This window comes from Stegostoma tigrinum, chromosome 43 (genome assembly GCF_030684315.1).
Source record: "Stegostoma tigrinum isolate sSteTig4 chromosome 43, sSteTig4.hap1, whole genome shotgun sequence".
Lineage (NCBI taxonomy): Eukaryota > Metazoa > Chordata > Chondrichthyes > Orectolobiformes > Stegostomatidae > Stegostoma > Stegostoma tigrinum.
This window is the reverse complement of record NC_081396.1, coordinates 6,122,449-6,145,042: the sequence shown is the minus strand read 5'-3', so window position 1 is coordinate 6,145,042 and position 22,594 is coordinate 6,122,449. Positions and strand designations below refer to the sequence as shown.

The following is a 22,594-nucleotide window of genomic DNA, read 5'->3' as shown; positions in this document are numbered from 1 at the left end:
CACCCCATATCCTCTCCCTCTTGCTCTCACTCGACCCCCACATTTCAACGTGAGATGGGCACCTATTGCTTAACAAAAAGAAAGCCAGAGGCAGGCATGTGGAGGTGTGCCACAGATCTCGCCGAACGGCCGCCTCACGTTCCTCCCTCTCTATCCATTTGCAGAGCTGCACATGCCCAGTCCCCTCCCACCAACTGGATCGCGCACATGCTCATTGCCTCCCACATCCGGAGCATGCGCAGTGAATGATGCTGTGGAGCAGCGACGGTTCTTTTTCTCGGCTCCACCAGAACAGAAGGTAGGTTTGAGGCGGAGCGGAAGAGGCAGCGGACCGGGTCGGCATTTGAGGAGACTTCGTCAACGCTCTGTGTACGCGGCCAATCCCGAATAAGCAAGCTGCGGCCCTCAGCTTTGCTTCAAAGCGGCGATAGAGTGGGACTTCCTTCCAACGGTAGGCCCTGGGCTAACGGCCACCATCTTTATAGGGGGCAATGGACAACAGGGAGCTCGCGCGGCGTCCGCCATCTTTGTAGGGGGCAGTAGCTTTGGAATGTTTATGATGTCACGATGAGAGCAACTTGTCCATCAAAACTGCTCCAGGCCCTGGGTCCCAAGGTGTCAATGTTGGGGCAGAGAGAGAAAGAAGCAATTCCTGCGCTCTGGAACATGCTACCTCATGCAATCACACCATGCCCCATGTATCTGTTCAGTCGCTAGAAGACCCAAAGCGCCCGTCATCCTGGACCAGGAGAGAGAATATGGTGAATGTCTGTGATAACAAAATGTGAGGCTGGATGAACACAGCAGGCCCAGCAGCATCTCAGGAGCACAAAAGCTGACGTTTCGGGCCTAGACCCCTCATCAGAGAGGGGGATGGGGTGAGGGTTCTGGAATAAATAGGGAGAGGGGGGGAGGCGGACCGAAGATGGAGAGAAAAGAAGATAGGTGGAGAGGAGAGTAGAGGTGGGGATGTAGGGAGGGGATAGGTCAGTCCAGGGAAGACGGACAGGTCAAGGTGGTGGGATGAGGTTAGTAGGTAGGAGATGGAGGTGCGGCTTGGGGTGGGAGGAAGGGATGGGTGAGAGGAAGAACAGGTTAGGGAGGCAGAGACAGGTTGGACTGGTTTTGGGATGCAGTGGGTGGAGGGGAAGAGCTGGGCTGGTTGTGTGGTGCAGTGGGGGAAGGGGACGAACTGGGCTGGTTTTGGGATGCGGTGGGGGAAGGGGAGATTTTGAAGCTGGTGAAGTCCACATTGATACCTTTGGGCTGCGGGGTTTCCAAGCGGAATATGAGTTGCTGTTCCTGCAACCTTCGGGTGGCATCGTTGTGGCACTGCAGGAGGCCCATGATGGACATGTCATCTAAAGAATGGGAGGGGGAGTGCAAATGGTTGGCAACTGGGAGGTGCAGTTGTTTATTGCAAACCGAGCGGAGGTGTTCTGCAAAGCGGTCCCCAAGCCTCCGCTTGGTTTCCCCAATGTAGAGGAAGCCACACCGGGTACAGTGGATGCAGTATACCACATTGGCAGATGTGCAGGTGAACCTCTGCTTAATGTGGAAAGTCATCTTGGGTCCTGGGATGGGGTGAGGGAGGAGGTGTGGGGGCAAGTGTAGCATTTCCTGCGGTTGCAGGGGAAGGTGCCGGGTGTGGTGGGGTTGGAGGGCAGTGTGGAGCGAACAAGGGAATCATGGGGAGAGTGGTCTCTCCGGAAAGCAGACAGGGGTAGGGATGGAAAAATGTCTTGGGTGGTGGGGTCGGATTGTAGAGGGCGGAAGTGTCGGAGGATGATGCGTTGTATCCAGAGGTTGGTGGGGTGGTGTGTGAGAATGAGGGGGATCCTCTTTGAGCGGTTGTGGCAGGCGCGGGGTGTGAGGGATGTGTTGCGGGAAATGCGGGAGATGCGGTCAAGGGCGTTCTCGACCACTGTGGGGGGAAAGTTGCGGTCCTTGAAGAACTTGGACATCTGGGATGTGCGGGAGTGGAATGCCTCATCGTAGGAGCAGATGTGGCGTAGGCGGAGGAATTGGGAATGGGGGATGGAATTTTTGCAGGAGGGTGGGTGGGAGGTGGTGTATTCTAGGTAGCTGTGGGAGTCGGTGGGCTTGAAATGGACATCAGTTACAAGCTGGTTGCCTGAGATGGAGGACATCAGTTACAAGCATGGTGAATGTCTGTCCTTGGTCTGGCAGGGATGGATTTTAAAAACTCATTTTTTTTCTCAGGGGTTCGGAATTTCACACAGCAAACTCAAATCATGAAGGAAGGTTAGCATTAAAACAAAAACCTGCAGGAACAGAAATTGCTGTGAAGCTCAGCGTGTCTGGTATTATCCATGGAGAGAAAGCAGAGTTAATGTTTTGAGTCCAGTGACCCCTTTCAGAAGAGGCTAGTTCCAAAAATATGTCACTGGACTAGAAATGTTAAACCTGCTGTCTCTCCAAGAGAAATGTTTGTCCTGAATTTCCTGTCTCTCCTGAATTTCTATTCTAAACTGACTGTGATAGCTTCTGTGAACTTTTTCTTAAAACATTGTATGTTAGAAGAGAGTTTGCAGATGGGAGACTCAAACTAAACATCACATCAAGATTTTAAAGCATGACCCAATTCATCGGGTCCTTGTTATAGTTATGGAATCATAGCCTCACTCGAGTCATACAATACAGAAACAGACCCTTCGGTCCTAATCAAAGGACCATGCTGATCATAATTCCAAACTAAACTATTCCCACCTCCCTGCACTTGGTCCATATCCCTCCAAACATTTCACAATCCACTGTGACTGGCTTTGAGTGTAAGCATGGAGTTCCAAAACTTTATCACTTATAGATTCATACAGCATGGAAAAAGACCCTTTAATCCAATCAGTCCGTGCTGAACATAATCCCAAATTCAACCAGTCCCATCTGCCTGGTCCTGGCTCAGATCGTTCCAAACCTTTCCACTTCATGTACTTATTCATCTGTCTTTTAAACATTGTAACTGTGCCCATATCCACCACTTCCTCTGGAAGCTCATTCCACACACGGACCATCCTCTGCGTAAAAATATTGCCCCATGTCTTTTTTTAAATCTGACTCCTCTCACCCTTAAAATTTGCCCTCTGGTCTTGTCCTTTCCCGAAGATCGAGAATTACACCTGGCATTAACCCTATCTATACCCCCATGATTTTATAAACCTCTATAAGGGGAAAAAAAATTGCTACTCATGCCCTTTTTAATCTTTTTCCTGTCACCCTAAAATATATGCCCTCACTTCTTGAAATCTCTCACCCTAGGGAAAAGCACTGGCCATTCACCTTATCTATGCCCCTCATGATTTTACTAACTTCTAAAATGTGACTCCTCAGCCTCCGACGCTCCAGAGAAAATAGCCCAGCCTATCCAGTCTCTCTTTTTAGCTCACACTGTTCAACCCTGGCAATGCCCTCATAAATCTTTACTGCACCCTTTCAAGTTTAACAAAATCTTTATTGGAACAAAAGTTGGCTAACCAATGTCCTGTACAGCTGCAACATGATGTCCTAATCTTATACTCAGCACACTGACCATTAAAGGCAAGCATACCTAACACGTCCTTCACCATGAGGTAGCAAGGACTTCAGATGCTGAAGTCATAGTCAATACGGTGTGGAGCTGGAGGAATGCAGCGGATCACGGAGCATCACAGAAGTAGGAGAGTCAATGTTTTGGGCCTAGACCCTTCGAAAATCTTGTCTACCTGTGACTCCACCTTCAAGGAACGAATGCACTTGCACCTAAGGTCTCTCTGTTTGGCAAAACTCCCCAAGACTATACCATTAAGTATATAAGGCCTGCCCTGATTTGCCTTTCCAAAATACCACACGTTCTTTCCTCAGTCAACTGCGTCCAAATGAAGTTGCTGCCCAACCCTGACTGTGTCCTGCAGGTTTTCCAGCTTTTTCATCCCACAGGATCTTCCACGGTCAGGATCTGTCTTCCCTATGCTGTGAATCATCTCCCTTCTGAGTTTTTTTTAAATTCAACTGTGGTGTTGCTAGCTGGTCCAGCATTTATTGTCTCTTCCTTGTTACCCCCTTTGAGAAGATGGTGATAAGCTGCCTTCTGGAATCGCTGCAGTAGGTAGACTCAGTGTGCTCTGACAGAGGGACATTTCAAAGTAAGAATGCAGACTGGCTTAAAAGGGTGCTTGGAAGTAATAGTGTTGACCAACATCTACCGCTCTGATCCTTTGAGCAGTCGCAAGTTAGTCCTTTTGGAAGAATCTGTCAATTCTGGTCAAGCTGAAGATTGAGGACATCTCTCCTTCACCCTTTGTGTCTTGTCTCTCTGCCTCTCCTCTCAAAGAGATCAGCTGTTTTGTCGGTTCAGCCCTTCATTGATGGACATGAGGGAATCAATTGACTTTTTGCAATAGTGCAGCAGACTTTGTGGTCACTTCTTCTTCATAGGGCATAGGTTAAAGGTGAGAGGGGAAGAGGTGCAAGAAGGGTCTGATGTGGCAGTTTTTTTTTTCGCACAGAGGTTGGTGCGTGTCTGGGAAGGGATTCCAGAGGTCAGTGGTGGTGGCGAGTACAACCGAAGAAACTTTCACAGAGGGGCCGCTGACATGTCCACTTTCTTCCTCAATCGAGGATTCCCCAGCACTGTTGTTGACAGGGCCCTCAGCAGGATCTGACCCGTCTCCTGCACTTCAGCCCGTATACCCTGTCTTCCCTTCAGCAACAGCAGTAGAATCTCCCTTGTCCTTACCTAGCGTCCCACAAGCATCCAGATGTAGAGGATCATTAACCACCATTTGTGCCACCTCCAACGAGATGCCACCACCAGACAAATATTCCTCACCCCTCCCTTGTCCAGCTTCTACAGGAACCATTCCCTCCAGAACACCCTGGTCCACTCTTCCTTCACTCCCAACACCAACCCCCACAGCCTCATAGCATCTTCCACTGCACCCGCAGAATGTGTAACACCAATCTGTTTACCTCCTCTGTATCAAACGGCCCAAACATACCCTCCAGGTGATGTAGCACTTCACCTGCACTTCCCACACTTTGGTTTACTGCATTCGCTGCCACAGCCTGGCCTCCTCTACCTTGGGGAAACAAAGTGTGGCTGCTTTGTAGAACATCTATGTTGTGTCCACAAAAAGACGCTGAGCTTCCAGTTGCCTGCCACTTCAACTCACCACCCTGCTCCCTGGACAATATCTCTGTCTCAGGCTTGCTGCAGTCCTCCAGCAAAGCTCAACGCAAGCTGGGAGAACAGCGTCTCATTTTCTGCTTGGGGACCCTGCAGCCTTCTGAACTCAATATCAAGTTCAGTAACTTCAGGGTTTTTGAGCTCTCCCATGTCCTGACCCCAACAATCTGTGCACTCTAGGCCTTGTTATCCTATAATTTGTTATTACACACCACCCACTGTTAGCCACAAACAGCCTCCATTAACAGCCATTCACCCTCCTAGCCAGATCATTACTCACTCCTTTGAGTATCCAACTGTTCTCTCTCTCTTTGGGCTCTATCCCGGCCTACCATCTACTCCTTACCCCGAGCTTATCTTCTGCACATAAACTGACATTTTCCCAGCCACCATCAGTTCTGAGGAAGGGTCACTGGCCCCGAAACCCTAGCTCTTGATTTCTCTCTACAGATGCTGCCAGACCTGCTGAGCTTCTCCAGCAAACTCCTGTTTATGTTTAAGAAACATTTAGACAGGTAGACAGATAGCACGGGTATGGAGGGATATAGACCAGACACGGGCAAATGGGACTAGTTGGAGTTGTGAAAACTGGGCAGCAGGGACAAGTTGGGCCGAAGGGCCTGTCTCCATGCTGTGGACTTCTCTGTGACTCATGTCGGCCCCACGAGTGACCAGATTCAATCACTGCACAACTTGACAACCTAGCACAGCAAAAGTCCTTGTCATGATCTTCAGAGATAGTAGGAATTGCCAATGCTGGAGAATCCGAGATAGAAGGGGCTTCGCGGTGGGGTTAAAAACCGGCTCAGAGACAGTAGGAACTGCTGAATTTCCGAAGAAGGGTCCAGACCCGAAACGTCACCTTTCCTGCCCCTCTGAGGCTGCTTGGTCTGCTGCGTTCATCCAGCTCCACACCTGGTTATTCTCTCTTCACCACCTTTCTCTGTTTTACTTTCACAGGGCATGAGAAGGGCCGGATTTCGGAGTCAGGAGCTGCCGGAGTTACGAGCTGAGCGCCGTTGCGTTTCAGGGAGCGGAAAGTCTCACACAGAAGTAACGATGTACCGCCGACCCGGGGAGAGGCAGTGGAAGTGCGAGGATTGCGGGAAAGGTTTCACATACCCGTCTCGGCTGGAGACCCACCGACGCAGCCACGCCGGCAAGAGGCTGTTCACCTGCTCGGTTTGCGGGAAGGGCTTCGCCCAGTCGTCCCGCCGGCTGAAACACCAGCAGGTCCACGTCGCTGAGAGGCCGTTCACCTGCCCCGAGTGTGGGAAGTGGTTCACCCAGTCCAGCAGCCTGCAGAGGCACCGGCGGGTCCACACCGGGGAGAGGCCGTTCGGCTGCGCGGCGTGCGGGAAGCGGTGCACTCGGTTATCCCACCAGCCGCAACACAGCGGACTGACAGCGATCTCAACCGAGCACACCCCGGACTGAACCCCCACAGCCAGGAGGCTTACGGTAATGACACTTTGCAGTACCAGATAAAAACCAACTGCGGATGTAAGTCAGAAACAACGGGAATTGCTGGAAAAGCTCAACAGGTCTGCAGAGAGAAGTCAGAGTTGACTTTCCTCAGTTCTGAGGAAGGGTCACTCGAACGCAGAAGAACACAGAACAGTACAGTACAGCACAGTACAGGCCCTTTGGCCCATGATGTTGTGCCAACTTTTACCCCAAACCTAAGGTCTATCTGACCTCCGCCCCTAACCTTGTACTACCATCCATATGCCCATCTAATAGCCACTTAAATGGCCCTAATGAGGCCAACTCCACTGCCCTCTCCGGCACTGCATTCCACGCCCCGACCACTCTCTGAGTAAAGAACCTACCTCTGATGTCTCCCCTATATCTACCTCCACTCACTTTCAAACTATGCCCCCTCACAATAGCTGCCTGCACCCTAGGAAGAGGTCTCTGGCTGTCCACTCGATATGTACCTGTGAGTGTCTTGTACACCTCTAGCAAGTCATCCCACTCGAAACATTAACTCTGATTTCTCTCCAACAACACTGTCGGAGCTGCTGAGCTTTTCCAGCAATTTCCGTTTTCAGTTATAGGTGCTAGTATTTTGCATAAAAGTCGGATAAGTTTAGCTTTGCATTGAACACGTAAAGTGTTGCATTTATTTTATCATTTCCATCAAAGAGCAATACCTTCTTTGGAGCATCCGAATCTTCAGAATGTGCTTATTCTTTGTCACGAGGCTACCTCCGAAATCGCTCCTGGTCCAAACCCTCAACTTCCATCTTTTCTCTAATTTCTGTGCTGCATAGGGTTTCCTCTGGGTGCTCCGGTTCTCCCGCTGACAAAGGCTAGGCTGCAGGTTAAGGTGGAATGGCCGTGCTGAATTGACACATACTGTCCAGAGATCCGCAGGTTCAAGTGGGTTAGCCATGGGAAATGCAGGCTTACAGAGATAGGGTAGAGGGGTTGGGTCTGGATGGGATGGTCTACAGACCATCGGTATGGACTCAATTGGGCCGAATAGCCTGCTTCCCCACTGTAGGCATTCTACAATTTACTCATCCTCCGAATTGTCTTCTGTCAGACCTCGTTGTCAGTAACTGCCCAAATGTTAGATGATTTTTTTTTAGTATTTCCGTCTTCTCTCATTGTCCCTCTCAACGTTGAGATACATTGTCCTCACCAGTCATTAAATAAGCCTTTGACAGAACATTGTCTTTCCAAACTACTGCCCCACCTCCAGCCTCAGTTTTCTTGTCAAAGCCCTCAAACTTGGTGTGCCCCAATGATCTATCCCTGACCCCTCTTATTACTGCTGTATATCCTGCCACTGGGTGACATCATCAAAAAGCACCTCATTAACTTCCACCTATACACTTCCAGCACCCAGCTCCAACTTACCACCATCCCTCTCTCTATTCTACCACTGTTGCTAAATTATCAGCCATCCAGGACTGGAGAAGCAGAAATTCTCACCCACTTCAATATTACAAAGACCAAAGCCTTTCTTTTCAAGTACATCTATAAATTCCTTTCCCCAGCAATCAAGTCTGACCATTCGGTGAGAACAGCCTGAGGCTATGAACTACACAATTCACAGTCTTGATCTCATATTTCGCCCTGGAATGACCTTCCAAAACTGCATGTTACCAGTACCATACATTTCAGTCTCCGTAATGGTGCCCATCACCAGCGGAACACAGCTCATTTGTTGCTGGAACCCTCATCCACATCCAGACTGCGGTTACACTGAATTCCAGTGTATTCATGGCCAACCTCTCACTTTCAGCCTGCCCACTGCATTGCAGAAAAGCCAGATCAGAAAGGGCGCAGTAAAGTTGCTACTCGGACTGGAAGGTTTGAATTGTAAGGAGAGGCTGGATAGGCTGAGACTTTTCCTCTGGACTGGAGGAGACTGAGGGGGTAGAGGTTGTTAAAATCATCAGAGGAGTGGAACATAGAACACTACAGCGCAGTACAGGCCCTTCGGCCCTCAATGTTGCGCCGACCTGTGAAACCAATCTGAAGCCCATCTAACCTACACTATTCCATTATCATCCAAATGTTTATCCAATGGCCATTTAAATGCCTTTAAAGTTGGCAAGTCTACTACTGTGCAGGCAGGGCATTCCACACCCTTACTACTCTCTGAGTAAAGAACCTACCTCTGACATCTCTCCTATATCTATCACCCCTCAGTTTAAAACTATGTCCCCTCATGCTAGCCATCACCATCCGAGGAAAAAGGTTCTCATGGTCCACCCTATCTAATCCTCTGATCATCTTGTACGTCTCTATTAAGTCACATCTTAACCTCCTTCTCTCTAACGAAAACAGCCTCAAGTCCCTCCGCCTTTCCTCGTAAGACCTTCCCTCCATACCAGGCAACAGCCTAGTAAATCTCCTCTGCACCCTTTCCAAAGCTTCCACATCCTTCTCATAATGCGGTGACCAGAACTGTACACAATACTCCAAGTGCAGCTGCACCAGAGTTTTGTCCAGCTGCTCCGGAACTCAATCCCTCTCCCAATAAAACCTAACACACCGTACGCCTTTTTAACAACTCTAAAGTAGATGGCCAACAGTTTTTCCCCATGGTAAGGGGATTTTAAAAACTAGAGGGCGTAGGATTGAGGTGAGAGAGGAGAGAAACAAAGGGGTCTGGCGGGGCAGCTTTATATCACACACAGGATGGTGAGAGTCTTGGAATGGGCTGCCAGAGGTATTGGGAGGCAAGTACAATTCTGTCATTTAAGAAACATTTGGACAGCTACGTGGATGGGATATGTATGTAGGGACGTGGATCAAAAGCTGGCAAATGTGACTGTATTAACTATGAAAACTGGGCAGCATAGACAAGTCGGCCTGTTTCCATGCTGTAAATCTCTGAGTCTATGCAAACTTCTGCTGCCTGTGTGCTTTCTGAAGCAAAGCCTTGCTCACCCATCGTCCCTGTACTTGCTAACCTCCATTGGTTCCTGTTCAGGTAATGATTTTAAAATGGGCATCACATTTTTAAGATGCCTCCATCCCCTCATCCCTCCCTATCGCTGCAATTTCACTCGCCCTCTGAGATATTTGCCCTCTGCTCATTCCCTGACTATAAACACTCCTCTTCTGATACCCTGAGGTTTAAAACAGGAGAAAAAGAACGAGTGTGAGAGAAACAAGGGTGGGGCTTGTGGAACTAAATTGAACAAAACTGATAATGTGTGGAGTCAGAAGCTTAGGGAACCTACCTCTGACATCTGTCCTATATCTATCACCCCTCAATTTGAAACTGTCTCCTCATGCTAGCCATCACCATCCGAGGAAAAAGGCTCTCACTGAACATTTCTGACTTCACTGGCTCCAACTGTTTCAATGCGTGAATCACTCTCTCTCTCTCTCTCTCTCTGCTCCTAACTTAAGGTTCGATTGTGGCCTACGTAACACTGTCAATCCTTGCTTTTGTGTTATATAAGTAGGCATTTGATATGCTTGCCTTTATCGGCCACTGCCTCGAATATAGGAGTTGGGAGGTCATGGTGAAGCTGTACAGGACACTTATTTGGGCCACTTTTGGAATATTGCGTTCAGTAGGGCTCAGAAATGATTTTCAAGGATCTTGCTGGTGTTGGAGGGTTTGAGTTAAAGGGAGAGGCTGAATACCCTGGGGCCTTTATCCTTGGAGTGTCAGAGGCCAAGGGGTGGCCTCATAGAGGTTTATAAAATCATGAGGGGCATGGATGGGATGAATAGCCAAGGACTTTTCCCTGGGCTGGGGAGTCCTAAACTAGAGGGGGCAGGTTTAAGGTGAGAAAGGAAGGATTTAAAAAGGACGTAAGGGGCAGCTTTTCACACAGAGGGTGGTGCATGTATGGAACGAGCTGCCAGAGGAGGGGTGGAGGCTGGTACAGTTACAACATTTACTGAACCTCCTATGCTCTGTTTCTGCTCCCAGAGTCTAGCATAGACCAAGACCAGATGACAGGTTCAGATCCCTGAAGGATATGAGTTGGATTTCTATGGCAATCCAGTTCCTTTAACATTTTGGTTCCTTAAGCTTCTGACTCCACACATTATCAGTTTTGTTCAATTTAGTTCCACAAGCCCCACCCTTGTTTCTCTCACACTCTTTCTTCTTCTCCTGTTTTAAACCTCAGGGTATCAGAAGAGGAGTGCTTATAGTCAGGGACCTCAAACTCAACAATATACCCATATCTCACTGCAGTGCCAAATTTGTCATCACCTGAATTTTGTTGGATTTTGAACATGGAAGGCAGAAGGACAGTTCACACTGGGGATAAACTGTATGTGTGTCCTGTCTGCAGACAAAGCTTCAACCATTAGTCCGGCCTGTTGCGACACAAGTGCAGTCACACTGGGGAGAAACCGTGGAAATGTGGGGACTGTGAGAAGGCGTTCATATTCTCCATCCGAGTTGGAAAAGCATCGAAGTTACACTGGGGAGAAGCCATTTAGCTGTTCTACATGCAGCAAAGGATTCACCATCTCAGCCCACCGACAGAGACACCAGCGGGTTCACACGGGGGAAAGGCCATTGATGTGTCAAACTGTGGGACGTGCTATAAAAGTTCCTGGGAGATGACGTATGACCAACACACCCACACCGACAAGAGACTGTTCCGATGTTGTCAGTGTAGCGCTCGGTTCAGACGGTCATCTCAGCTCACTGTGCACCGGAGAATTCACCCCGGGGAGAGGCCGCTTTCCTGCTTCGAGTGCAGAAAGCGGTTCGTTCAGTCGTCTGACCTGCTGACACACCAGCGGGTTCACACCAGGGAGAGGCCGTTTGTCTGCTCCGCGTGTGGGAAGGGATTCACCCAGTCGTCGCAGCTATTGACATACCAGCGAGTCCATTCTGGGGAGAGGCCGTTCGCCTGCCCGGAGTGTGGGAAGCGATGCACGAATTCCTCCAACCTGCTGACACACCAGTGAGTTCACACCGACAAGAGACCTTTCAAATGTCAAAGCTGCGGCAAGAGGTACAAAAGTTCCTGGGAACTGATGTACCACACCGATGAGAGACTGTTCCGGTGCTCTCACTGCGGGACCAGGTTCAGATGGTCATCTCAGCTCAGCGACCACAAACAAATTCACACCGGGGAGGGGCCGTTTGCCTGCTCTGTGTGCGGGGAGGGACTCACTCAGTTGTCCAACCTGCTGACCCGCGAGTGCACACCGGGGAGAGACTACACACTTGCTCCAAGTGCGAAAAGGGATTCATGACCCTGTTGAGACACCAGAGGATTCATAAACAGCTTCTGTGATGAGATGTTTCTGTTAAGCGCATCGGGAACTGAACTCTGTTCGTTGGGGTCAGATTTTAGCTGATGTTAATAAACTCCAGCCTAGTTATGGGGATCAATAAGGAGGAAGTAATGGCCTAGTGGTATTATCACTGGACTGTTAATGCCACCATGGCAGATGGTGGAATTTGAATTCAATAAATATCTGAAATTAGCAATCTAACAATAACTGAATCTGTTGTCGCTTGTTGGAAAAACCCATCTGGTTCACTAATATCCTTTAGGTAAGGAAACTGCCATCCTTATCTGGTCTGGCCTACATGTGACTCCAGACCCACAGCAATGTGGTTGACTCCTAATTGCCCAGAGGGCAATTCTGATTTGTTGTGCATCTCTAATTGCCCAGACACCAGTCAACAGTATCGCTGTGGGTCTGCAGACTCCTGTAGCCAGACCAGATGAGCACAGCGGATTAGTGAACCAAGCAGACTTTTCCTTCATGAAAATTAACGAAGGTTACATTCCTGCTGTTGATTGATTTCAAACTTCATGACCTTCAGTTGGCAGATTCAAAGCCATGTCCTCAGAATATCTGCCAGGAGTTCTTCAGTAATAGCTCAGTGACTTTATCACCACACCTGACTCCAACAAAATCAGCTGTCTGTTAAATAGTGTGTTGACTCTCTTAAATGCCTCTACGTTGAATGAGTTCTTTCAGATCTCTTCTCCCTGACTCCTTCATCCTCACCTCCAACAACCCATATGAAGTCTTTGATGCAAAGATTGAGAATATCTCATGTTTTTCTCCATTCCATTTGTCATGTTGCCCAAACTGTAAAATTCCTGGTTATCTGCCGCATCATTCTGCAGTTCATCTTCCATATCACCTCACACCTTCACAATGGTCATGTTGTCTGTGAGACCCCACCTCTGCGCCGATCTGAATGAATGTTGGTCTGGGCGTGGTAAGGATATTGGGAACGTGCAACTGGGGGAGTGAGAGAGAAATGTGGAGCTTGCTGAATAGTTACTCAGCAGTTAGACTATACCATTCATTAATATTGCATTTTAGTAAAACGAACGAGGGGCAGGACTCATACGATTAAAAGTAGACCTCGGTAGTCTTGTAGAACTGAGATGCCTTGGGGTACAGGTACATAATTCTTTTGAAGTTTGCATCACCATAGACAGGATGGTTAAGAAGGCATTTAGCATTCTTGCCGTCAGTGCTCAGACTTTGGGCATGGGGGTTTGAACATCATATTGAGCTTGTACAAGACATTAGTGAGGCTTGTTCTGGAGTAAGGCATCCAGTTCTGGTTACCCTGTTACAGGAAGGATATTATGAAGCTGGGGAGGGTTCAGAAAATATTTACCAGGATATTGCTGGGAATGGAGGGTTTGAGTTATGAGGAAAATTGAGATGATTTCCCTGGAGCTTAGGGGGTTAAAATGTAACCTTATGAAAGTTTATTTAACAATAAAGGGTTTCGATAAGGTGAATGGTGGGTGTCATTTCCATGGTGTGGGGTGGGGGGTGGATTTCAAGACTTGTGTCATATTTTTTAAGGCGAAAGGAGCAAGATTTAATTTTTTTAAGAGACAGTGTGCTTCGTGTGTGGAATGAACTTCCCGAGGAATTGGTAGATGTGGTTACAGTTGCAACATTTAAATACAGTTGGATAATTACACGAATAAGAAATGTTTGGAGGGATATGGTCCAAGTGCAGGCAGGTCGGACTTTTAGGTTTGGGATTATGATCGGCATGGACAGGTTGGACTGAAGGGTCTTGATTGCATCCTGGATGACTCTTATGAATGGATGTTGGTTCAGGTGTGGTAAGGATATTGGGGAGTTACAATTGTGTCATTTTTTTGGTTTTCAGTAACACATTACAGCGTCTGCTATAACTTGTTCCTGCATAGACGGGAGTGAGAGGTAAATATGGAGCGGGCTGAATAATAACTCGGGAGTTTGACGGTGCATTTCACAGTTTAACATTTCCTGGTGGACTGTTTTACTCAGGGAGAGTGGCTGGGCTTCCCTTCTATTTGTAACCTCCGCGCTTTCACCTCACAAGAGAGAGGCCGGATGATTGATGGAGTCTAAACCAATAAGGGTGGGGCAAGACTGGAGGGTCGTTGATGACTCGCCGTGCCTCCAACCAATGGGAGGACAGAAGGGTGGGTTCGTCTGGTCCTCCAGCCAATGGGTGTGCACGGGCCGGTCACGTTCTCGTGACGTTCCATATCGCGCACACGCAGTGTCGCAGGGATCGCGAGAGTCCTGCAGTTGAAGGAGCAGTGTGGCGGTAGAGGGTGAGTCGGAGCAGAGGGATGGGAGGAAAATAGTCTGGAATTATAGTGGATTCTGAGCACTCATAAATACTCGGTTTAGGCCTCCAAACCAGAACCGCTTGCTCCGAATCGCGCAATTGCAGCCGGCGTGGCTGTAGTTGCGAGATTCCTATACGCTTGAGTCCCGTGTAGCCGCCGCCATCTTTGTAGGGGGCGATATTCAGTTATGCGCATGACCACGCACCATCTTTATTGGGGACAAGATTCAGGGGTGCGCATGCGCTGCCAGACCTGGTCTGATGACCAGAGCTGAAACATGTTACTCCCCCTCACAGTCTTTGGGTGACATGTCCATTCTGGGCCTCCTTCAGTGCCACAATGATACCACCCGCAAACTGGAGGAACCACACCTTATATTTTAAAATCTCCCGACCCGGCCTCATCCCATTTCCAAACCTCCCTCTCATCCCCACCTGCTTGACCTGACACAACCTGTCCATCTTCTCTTCCACCTACAGGGTTCTGAGAAATGGTCATTGGACCCAAAACTTTGATTTTTTCCTTCTCAGATGCTGCCAGACCCACAGAGCTGTTCCAGCAACTTCTGTTTTTGTTCCTGATTTACAGCATCTATAGTTCTTTCGGTTTTTCTCTCCCACCTATGCACCCTACCCTTCCTACCGACCACTCTCCACCACCCACCCACCTACCCAGCCCCTTTTCTGAAAAAGGGTCCTGAGCTGAAATGTCAACTTGCCTGCTCCTCTGATGTTGCCTGGCCTGCTGTGTTTCTCCAGCTCTACACTATTATTGTCTCTGACTTCAGTATCTACAGTTCTGCTAACTCTGAAATATGTGTGTCAAGTTCTGGGCAGCAAACGCGAGGGAGAATGTGAGGAGAAACTGGTGAAGAGCCTTACTGGAATAGATTTTGCAGATAGATTATGGAAACTGAGAATGTGCTCCTGGAAGAAGAGAAGTCTGAGCAGAGATCTGATTAGAATGTTCAAAGTCATCAGCAATCTGGATAGAGATCTCATCATTGGATCATGATGGAGAGGGCACCTATTTTAACATAATTCATAAAAAGAAGCAAAAGTGATAGAAGGAAATCTTTTCTTACGTGGTTGGGTGTCATTGCATCAGAATGTGGTTGAGGTAAGTTCAGTTATGGCATTGATTAAGGTTGGTTGAAAAAGAAGAAAGTGCCAGTGTTATGGGAGGAGGTGGAGTGATGCTAACTGAGATGCTTGTGTAGCAAGTCAGTGCAGACACAAAGGGCTGAATGACCTCCATGTGTATTGTACTGATTCTATGAAGTGTTTGTTTCTTCTGACTTTCTATGCTGGACAGACAGGGATGGCTTTTGTAAGGAGCAACATAAGAAACAGGAACAGGCCACCTGGCCTGTCATGCCTGCTCCACCATCCAATAAGATCATGGCGGATCTTTTTGTGGACTTACCCGTCCACTCACCGTAACCCCTAATTCCTTATCACGTTTTGCTTTAAAAACATTCAACGTGGTAGCCTCAGCTGCTTTACTGAGCAGGGAATTCCACAGATTCACATCCCTTCGGATGAAGCAGTTCCTTCTCAACTCAGTCCTAAATCTGCTGTCCCTCATTTTGAGGCTATGCCTCCTACTTCTAGTTCTAGCTGGTGGAGATAACCTCCTGCTTCTATTTTATGTATTCCCTTCATTATTTTATGCTTCTATAAGATCCCCCTCATTCTTCTAAATTCCAACGTGTATAGTGCCAGTCTATTCAGTAAGCCAACCTTTTCAACTCTGGAACCAATTTAGCGAACCTCTTCTGCGCCACCTTCAGTGCTAGGGATAGGCTGGGGAGAGGGGGTTTTGCATCTGATCTGGAGAATGCTGTTTGCAGGGTCAGTGTGGAGTCATTGGGCCGAATGGCCTGTTTCCACACTGTATGGATTCTATCATTTGTGTAAGGACATGAGCAGCAGAATGTTGGATGGCCTCAAGATTATGGGGTGTTGAATGTGGCGTGTGTTACGGCAGTTAGGTCCAGAGGTGGTAATGGAGCAAGAGAGAATTTTCAGCAGCAGAGGAAATGAGACTTGTGCGGATTGGGTGACCTGGTGATGATGTAGATATGTGATTAGGATCTTAAATTTGGGGTGGAACGTGACTCCGACGTTGTGGACAGTCCAGTTCCGCCTCAGACTGTCGCCAGGGAGAGGAACGGAGTTGCTTCTTGGGGATCGTAGTTGGGCTGAGGGTGATGGCTTTGGTCTGTCCAGTATTGAACTGCAAAAGATTTCTGGATGTCAGTCAGACCAGTTGGGATGGTGTGAGAGTGGGACAAGTAATCAGATCTGATGTTGTTCACATACACCAACAACTGTGATCCTTCTTGGAGCTCAAGGTAGATACAGAAAATGTCTCCTCTCCAGACTTTCTCTCTCCCTGCTCCTTTGTCCAGCTTACCCAACCCGCACTCCTCCTGCAATTCACAATTCCTTTGTGGCCTGCACACTCTTTCTGCACTGTCTCCCTCTGGCCCTGACTTTTCTTGCCATTCTCCAAAACTCTATCTCTTCATTTCCCCCTCTCTTCCCCACCTTTCCCTTTCTTTGTCCTTTCTCGTAGTCATACAGCACAGAAACAGACCTAACTCATCCATGCTGTCGAGGTTCCCCAAACTAAATTAGTCCTACTTCCCTGCATTTGGCCCATATCCCTCTAAACTCTTCTTATCCATATATCTGCGCCCATATCTTTTAAATGTTGCAATTGTAACCACCTCTACCACTTCTCTGGCAGCTCGTTCTGCGCGCGCGCGCACGCACACAACCTTTCCCTGCTTGCCTGATTAATACCTGTATCCTCTGGTTTTGAACTTGTCTCTCCTAAGAAAAAGACTTTGGCTCTTCACCTTATCTATCCCTCTCGTTATTTTATAACCTCTATAAGGTCACCCCTCAACCTCCTACACTCTGGCCTGTCTAACCTCGCCTTATAGTCCTGGTAACTTCCTTGTAACTGTTTCTTGCGCTCTCTCCAAGTTTAATAATATCCTTCCCACTGCAGGGTGACCAGAATTGTACGCAGTCCTCTCAATCTCTTCCCACAGGGGCCAGATTCTTCTCAAGGTCCAGATTGCGTGCAGGTTCCCTTCCCCAATGGACATCAGTGAACCATTTGCGATTTTCCAACAATCCAGCAGATTTTATGGTCGCTTCCTCCCAGGCAGTGAGAAGGGGACTTCACCAATTGTAGACTGAAGCTAAACTTCACAACGGGATCTGACTGAGTCACCCATTCTGCTGTAACCTGACTGTCACTGGGCTTTGGCCATGGAGGGAGAAAGCACCATTCAGATTGGGGAGAAATTCTACACTTGTGTGTGTGGACAAGGCTTCAGCCAATCGGCTCAGCTCAAGAGGCACCAGTGCGGTCGCCCTGCGGAGAAACTGTGGAAATGCGGCGACTGCGGAGCAAGGTTCCGCTGCTCATCGGAACGGGAAGCCCATCGGCGCATTCACACCGGGGAGAGACCGTTCACTTGCTCCGAGTGCGGGAAAGGATTCACTCGAACGTCCACTCTGCTGAGGCACCAGCGGGTTCACACAGCAGACAGACCTTTCAAATGCCCACACTGTGGCAAGTGCTTCAAGAGTCCTGGGGAGCTCATCTTCCACCAGCGCGCTCACACCAACGAGAGGCCCTTTAAATGTCCAGAGTGTGGCAAGTGCTACAAAAGTTCAAGCAACCTGACGTCCCATCAACGTCTGCACGGAGATGAGAGACCTTTTGCCTGCCCGGACTGCGGGAAGTGCTTTAAAAGTTCCAGCACACTTGTGTCCCACAAACGCGTTCACACCGACAAGAGGCCTTTCGAATGCACAGATTGTGTGAAGAGTTTTAAAAGTTCCAGGGAACTGACCCGCCATCAACTTGTTCATACTGAGGAGAGACCTTTTAAATGCCCGGACTGTGGGAACTGCTATAAAAGTACCAGCAATCTACTGTCCCACCAGCGTGTTCACTCAGAAGAGAGACCCTTTAAGTGCCCAGAGTGCGGGAAGTGCTTTAAGAGTTCGAGGGATCTGATGTCCCACCGACGTGTTCACTCTGATGAGAGACCCTACAAATGCTCAGACTGTGGGAAGCGCTTTAAGAGCTCAGGGGAGCTGATACTCCACCAGCGTGCTCACACCAACGAGAGGCCATTTCGGTGCTCTCACTGCGGGCATGGTTTCAGGCGATCATCTCAACTCACAACGCACCGGCGAGTTCACACTGGGGAGAGGCCGTTCGTCTGCTCGGAGTGCGGCATGGGATTCACACGCACAGCTTACCTACTGAGACATCAGCAAGTTCACAAGTGACTGCAACCATCTAAATTTGCTGTTAAACGTATCCGGATGCTGCCGGGTTTGTTGGGTCTCTTTGTCCTGATGCTAATAAATGACAGTTCGGTTTCGTACGTTACCATTCTGAACAAGAGTCACATAAATGAGCACTGAGGAAGCTGGACCAAATGCTGGCAAATGGGACTAGATTAATTTCAGATATCTGGTATTTGGGTCATAATCCCTCTAAACCCTTTCTATTCATGTACTCATCCAGATGCCCTTTAAATGCTATAATTGTACCAGCCTCCACCACTTCCTATGGCAGGTCATTCCGTATACACACACACCCTCTGCATGCAAAAGGTACCCCTTAGGTCTTTTTCAAATCTTTTCCCCTCTCACCTTAAACCTATGCCCTCTAGTTTTGGACTCCCCTACCCTGGGGAAAAAGACCTTGGCTATTCACCATATGCACTCTCCTAATGATTTTACAAACCTCTATAAAGGTCAACCCTTGGCCTCCACTGCTCTGGGGGTAGTGGGGGGGGGAATGGATTAATGGCATGATGAGGAAAAGTACTTTTGCATGGCAAAGGGTGAAGATCTGGATGTGAGTTTGCTCGCTGAGCTGGAAGGTTAGTTTTCAGACGTTTCGTCACCATTCTAGGTAACATCATCAGTGAGCCTCCGACGAAGCGCTGGTGTTATGTCCCGCTGGTGAGGATCTGAAATCTGCTGCCAGAGACGGTGATGGAGGCATGTTAGGAAGATGCTCCCACACTGTTGTGCCCTGCGTTCAGCCATTGTCAAGTGATTTATCCACAGACTGCAAGTGTCAGTTGTATTGTCATTTTATTAATCATGCATATATTAATGTTTTACAATATCTAGTGCCACTTGAAAGCGTCACAGAGATTAAATTCAGGACGGCACTGAAAAGCAACATCATCTACTGAGGATGGAAGAAATTCCTGATTGAAACGCTTCAATCTTTAAGATTGTATTTTTAAAAACGAGAAAATTATTTCCAGTCCTGCTGCCTTGCCTCGTGACAATAGTATTGCAGTCTCAATGAGAGACTGTTTTCAAAGTGTGGGTCATGACTCCCTGGCATGCAGGATTGAGAGAGAAATTTTCTGAGATAATGGCTCCTGGGGAGTGGCTTGGATTACTGGTCTGATAGCTGTGAGAGCCCTTTAAGCCCTTCCCTTATTTTGTTGCTGGGTGAGGACGGACTCCTCTGTGAGGCTCACTGGCTGATGCAAAAACAAAGCTTGTGAAAAGGAAAAGGCGTTTGTTTCTTGTTTTAGAAATTCAATTTCTTCAATAATCAGGATCACCTTGCATCAACAACCAGCTTTGTAATGATTTCATTAGGATTTAGTTTCATTCATAGTTAGAATCCTATTGCATCAGGAAGGACGATCCTGTCACACCAATGCTGGGAATCTGATTACATTGAGTACGAACGTAATTGGAAGCTGATTATCAGAGCTCAATTACTTTAAGATTCAGGAGACTGTCACCTTAATAAAATCCCATTTGCATTAACAGTCTGGTGTCAACTGCAGCAACAATCAGGATGTTCTTGTGTAAGTCGTGTGTTTTATTAATAATCATGATTCTATGATATTAATGGTAGGAACTAATTATTGCAACTGGAGCTGTCTAAATAATCAGTTGTCTCCTCCCCTACTAAGCAAGAAGTGAATGCTTTTTAAAAAAAAAATCGGAATTATTTCTCTTAATATTCATTGCTGTATTACATAGTCATACAGCACGGTAACAGACCCTTCAGCCCAACCAGTCCACACCGACCATAATCCCAAACTAAACCAGTCTCACCTCCCTGCTCCTGACCCATATCCCACCAGACACTTCCTATTGATGTACTTATCCAAATGTCTTTTTAATGTTGTAACTGTGCCCACATCCACCACTTCCTCAGGAAGTTTGTTCCACCCAAGAACTACTTCCAAACTTTGTCAATATGAATGTGGATTGATGAAGATTTTTTTGTTGCTGTTCCTGTAAAATACTTTGCATTTTATGTTCCTTGATAATTTCAGAATGGAGGTGGAGCTTCTCAAAATGAGCACCATGAAAATAAGTGACATTTCCAGGATATCCAATTCCAGCTTGGCACAGGGTTGTGTACGTCAGCAGAAACAAACCCAATATTGTCAGACTGTCACAAGTTATCACAGAAGATTAAGCCACTCGGCCCATCAAGTCTGCTCTACCATTTGATCACAGGTGATATATTTCTCAACGCAATTCTCCTGCCTTCTCCCCATAACCCTTGATGCCCTTATCAATCAAGAACCTATTTATGTCTGCCCTAAATACACTGGGTTCTGCAGATTCACCACCCTCTGGCTGAAGAAATTCTGTCTTATCTAAGCTCTAAAGGGTCATCCTTTCGCTGAGGCTGTGCTTTCAGGTCCTAGACTGTCCTAGTCCACGTCCACTCATCCAGCCCTCTCAGTATTCTAAGTTTCAACGAGATTCTGCATCCTCTCCCCCCAACTTATCCTTCTAAACTCCATAGAGTACAGACCAAGAGTCCTCAACCGCTGTTCACATAACAAGCCTTTCATTCTGAGGACTGTTCTTGAGAACCTCCTCTGCACCCACTCCAAGGCCATCCTTCCTTAGATACTGGGCACAAAACTGCTCAGAGTGTTCCAAGTCCTTGACGTGGCAGCAAAGAGAGAAGAACTCTACTATGAAGTCAATTGTTAACTTGTTTGTATCACAGGAATGAATATCTTCCCAAACTCTGAATACATAAATGGCCTCCCTCCAGTGCGACATCACTGGTGTGTCAGCAAGTTAGATGACTGAGGAAATCCCTTCTGTTTCTCAGAGCAGGTGAGCAGCCTGTCCCCAGTGTGAACTCACTCTTGTGCCAGCAACAGGGTAACTGAGTGAATCCATTTCCTCACTCTAAACTGGTGAATGACCTCTCCCTGCTGTGAGCACGCTGGTGCATCAACAGGCTCAATAGCCGAGTGAAGCACTGCTCACGTGTGTTGCAGGTGAATGGCCTCTCCCTGGTGTGAACTCACCAGTGTGTCAACAGGCTGGGTGACTGAGGGAATCCCTTCCCACACGCAGAGCAAGTGAATGGCTTTTCCATGGTGAGAACATGCTCATGCACACTGAAATTGGATGCCGAACAGAACTGCTTTCCGCAGGAAGTGCAGCTGAACAGCTTTTCCTTGGTGTGAACAAAGGCCAGATGAATGATTGAATCCATAGCCACACAGTGCAAATGAAACGGTCTGTTCCCTGTGTGGACCTGCAGATGCACCGTGAGTTTGGGAGGCTGCCGGAACCTCTTCCCGCAGGAATTGTAGCTGAACAGTCTCTCCTCCAAGTGAATTCTCTGGTGCGACACGAGGCTCCCCCATTGAGTGAAGCCGTTCCCACAGGCGGAGCAGTTGAAGGGTCTCTCCCTAGTATGAAGCTGCCAGTGCACGGTGAAATTGTTCAAATACCTGAACCGCTTGCCTTACAAAGTGCAGCTAAACGGTCTCTCCTTGGTGTGAATCCGCGGGTGTAACATGAGGCTGGAAGATTGAGTAAACCCTGCCCACTCCACACAGGAGAATGGTCTCTCCCCAGTGTAATTGGGTCGATGGGTTTCCAGCACAGATGGATACTTGAATCCCTTCCCACAGTCATCACATTTCCAAAGGTTTCTCGATACTGTGGGTGATGAGTTGAAGCCTTATCTAGAGTATGTGTAACTGTCCCTTGTAAATGGTTAAAACTCTTTGCACAGGTTTACTCGAACGCTCCCACGGAGACGTGTGTGTCTTGGTTCTTTTCCAGTTTACAATCTTTTTCCACAGGCAGAAGTGACAAATATTTCTCCTGTCATGTTAACCAAGTGACTGTCAGATCTTGACATGAAGTTTGGTTCAATTCCTCAACAGTAAATTCACTCCTGGCCTTACCTAAAGATGATGAGAAGACTCTTCGCTGCAAATTCAGAATCGGCAATTCGAGAATTTTTTTACTGCCGACAGAGATTTAAATCCCTAAGCTGCACGCACTCC

The 22,594-nt window shown here is 47.9% G+C and overlaps 2 protein-coding genes across 3 annotated transcripts in view; both read left to right on the top strand.

Annotated features, from left to right (window-relative positions):
* Positions 1 to 252: 252 nt before the first annotated feature.
* LOC125448908 (zinc finger protein 850-like) overlaps positions 253 to 22,594 on the top strand; it is a 64,277-nt gene continuing 41,935 nt past the window's right edge. The window contains exons 1-3 of the mRNA XM_059641732.1: positions 253 to 451; positions 6,143 to 6,643; positions 20,597 to 20,783. The gene's annotated coding sequence lies outside the window, so the exon portion shown is untranslated. The remainder of the gene's footprint in view (positions 452 to 6,142; positions 6,644 to 20,596; positions 20,784 to 22,594) is intronic.
* LOC125449158 (zinc finger protein ZFP2-like) lies at positions 14,152 to 20,067 on the top strand. 2 transcript variants are annotated; one of them, XM_048524832.2, is made up of 2 exons: positions 14,152 to 14,220; positions 17,303 to 20,067. In XM_048524832.2, exon 2 carries the CDS (start codon positions 17,526 to 17,528, stop codon positions 18,558 to 18,560), a length of 1,035 nt encoding a protein of 344 aa, XP_048380789.2. In that variant the 5' UTR covers positions 14,152 to 14,220; positions 17,303 to 17,525; the 3' UTR covers positions 18,561 to 20,067. The 2 variants fall into 2 exon arrangements, with proteins under 2 accessions (XP_048380789.2, XP_048380788.2); XM_048524831.2 differs by having other exon boundaries at positions 14,171 to 14,220; positions 17,260 to 20,067.

Coding starts and splice junctions, on each gene's coding strand:
- LOC125449158 (XM_048524832.2), top strand. CDS start 17,526: ATGGAGGGAGAAAGCACCATTCAGATTGGGGAGAAATTCTACACTTGT.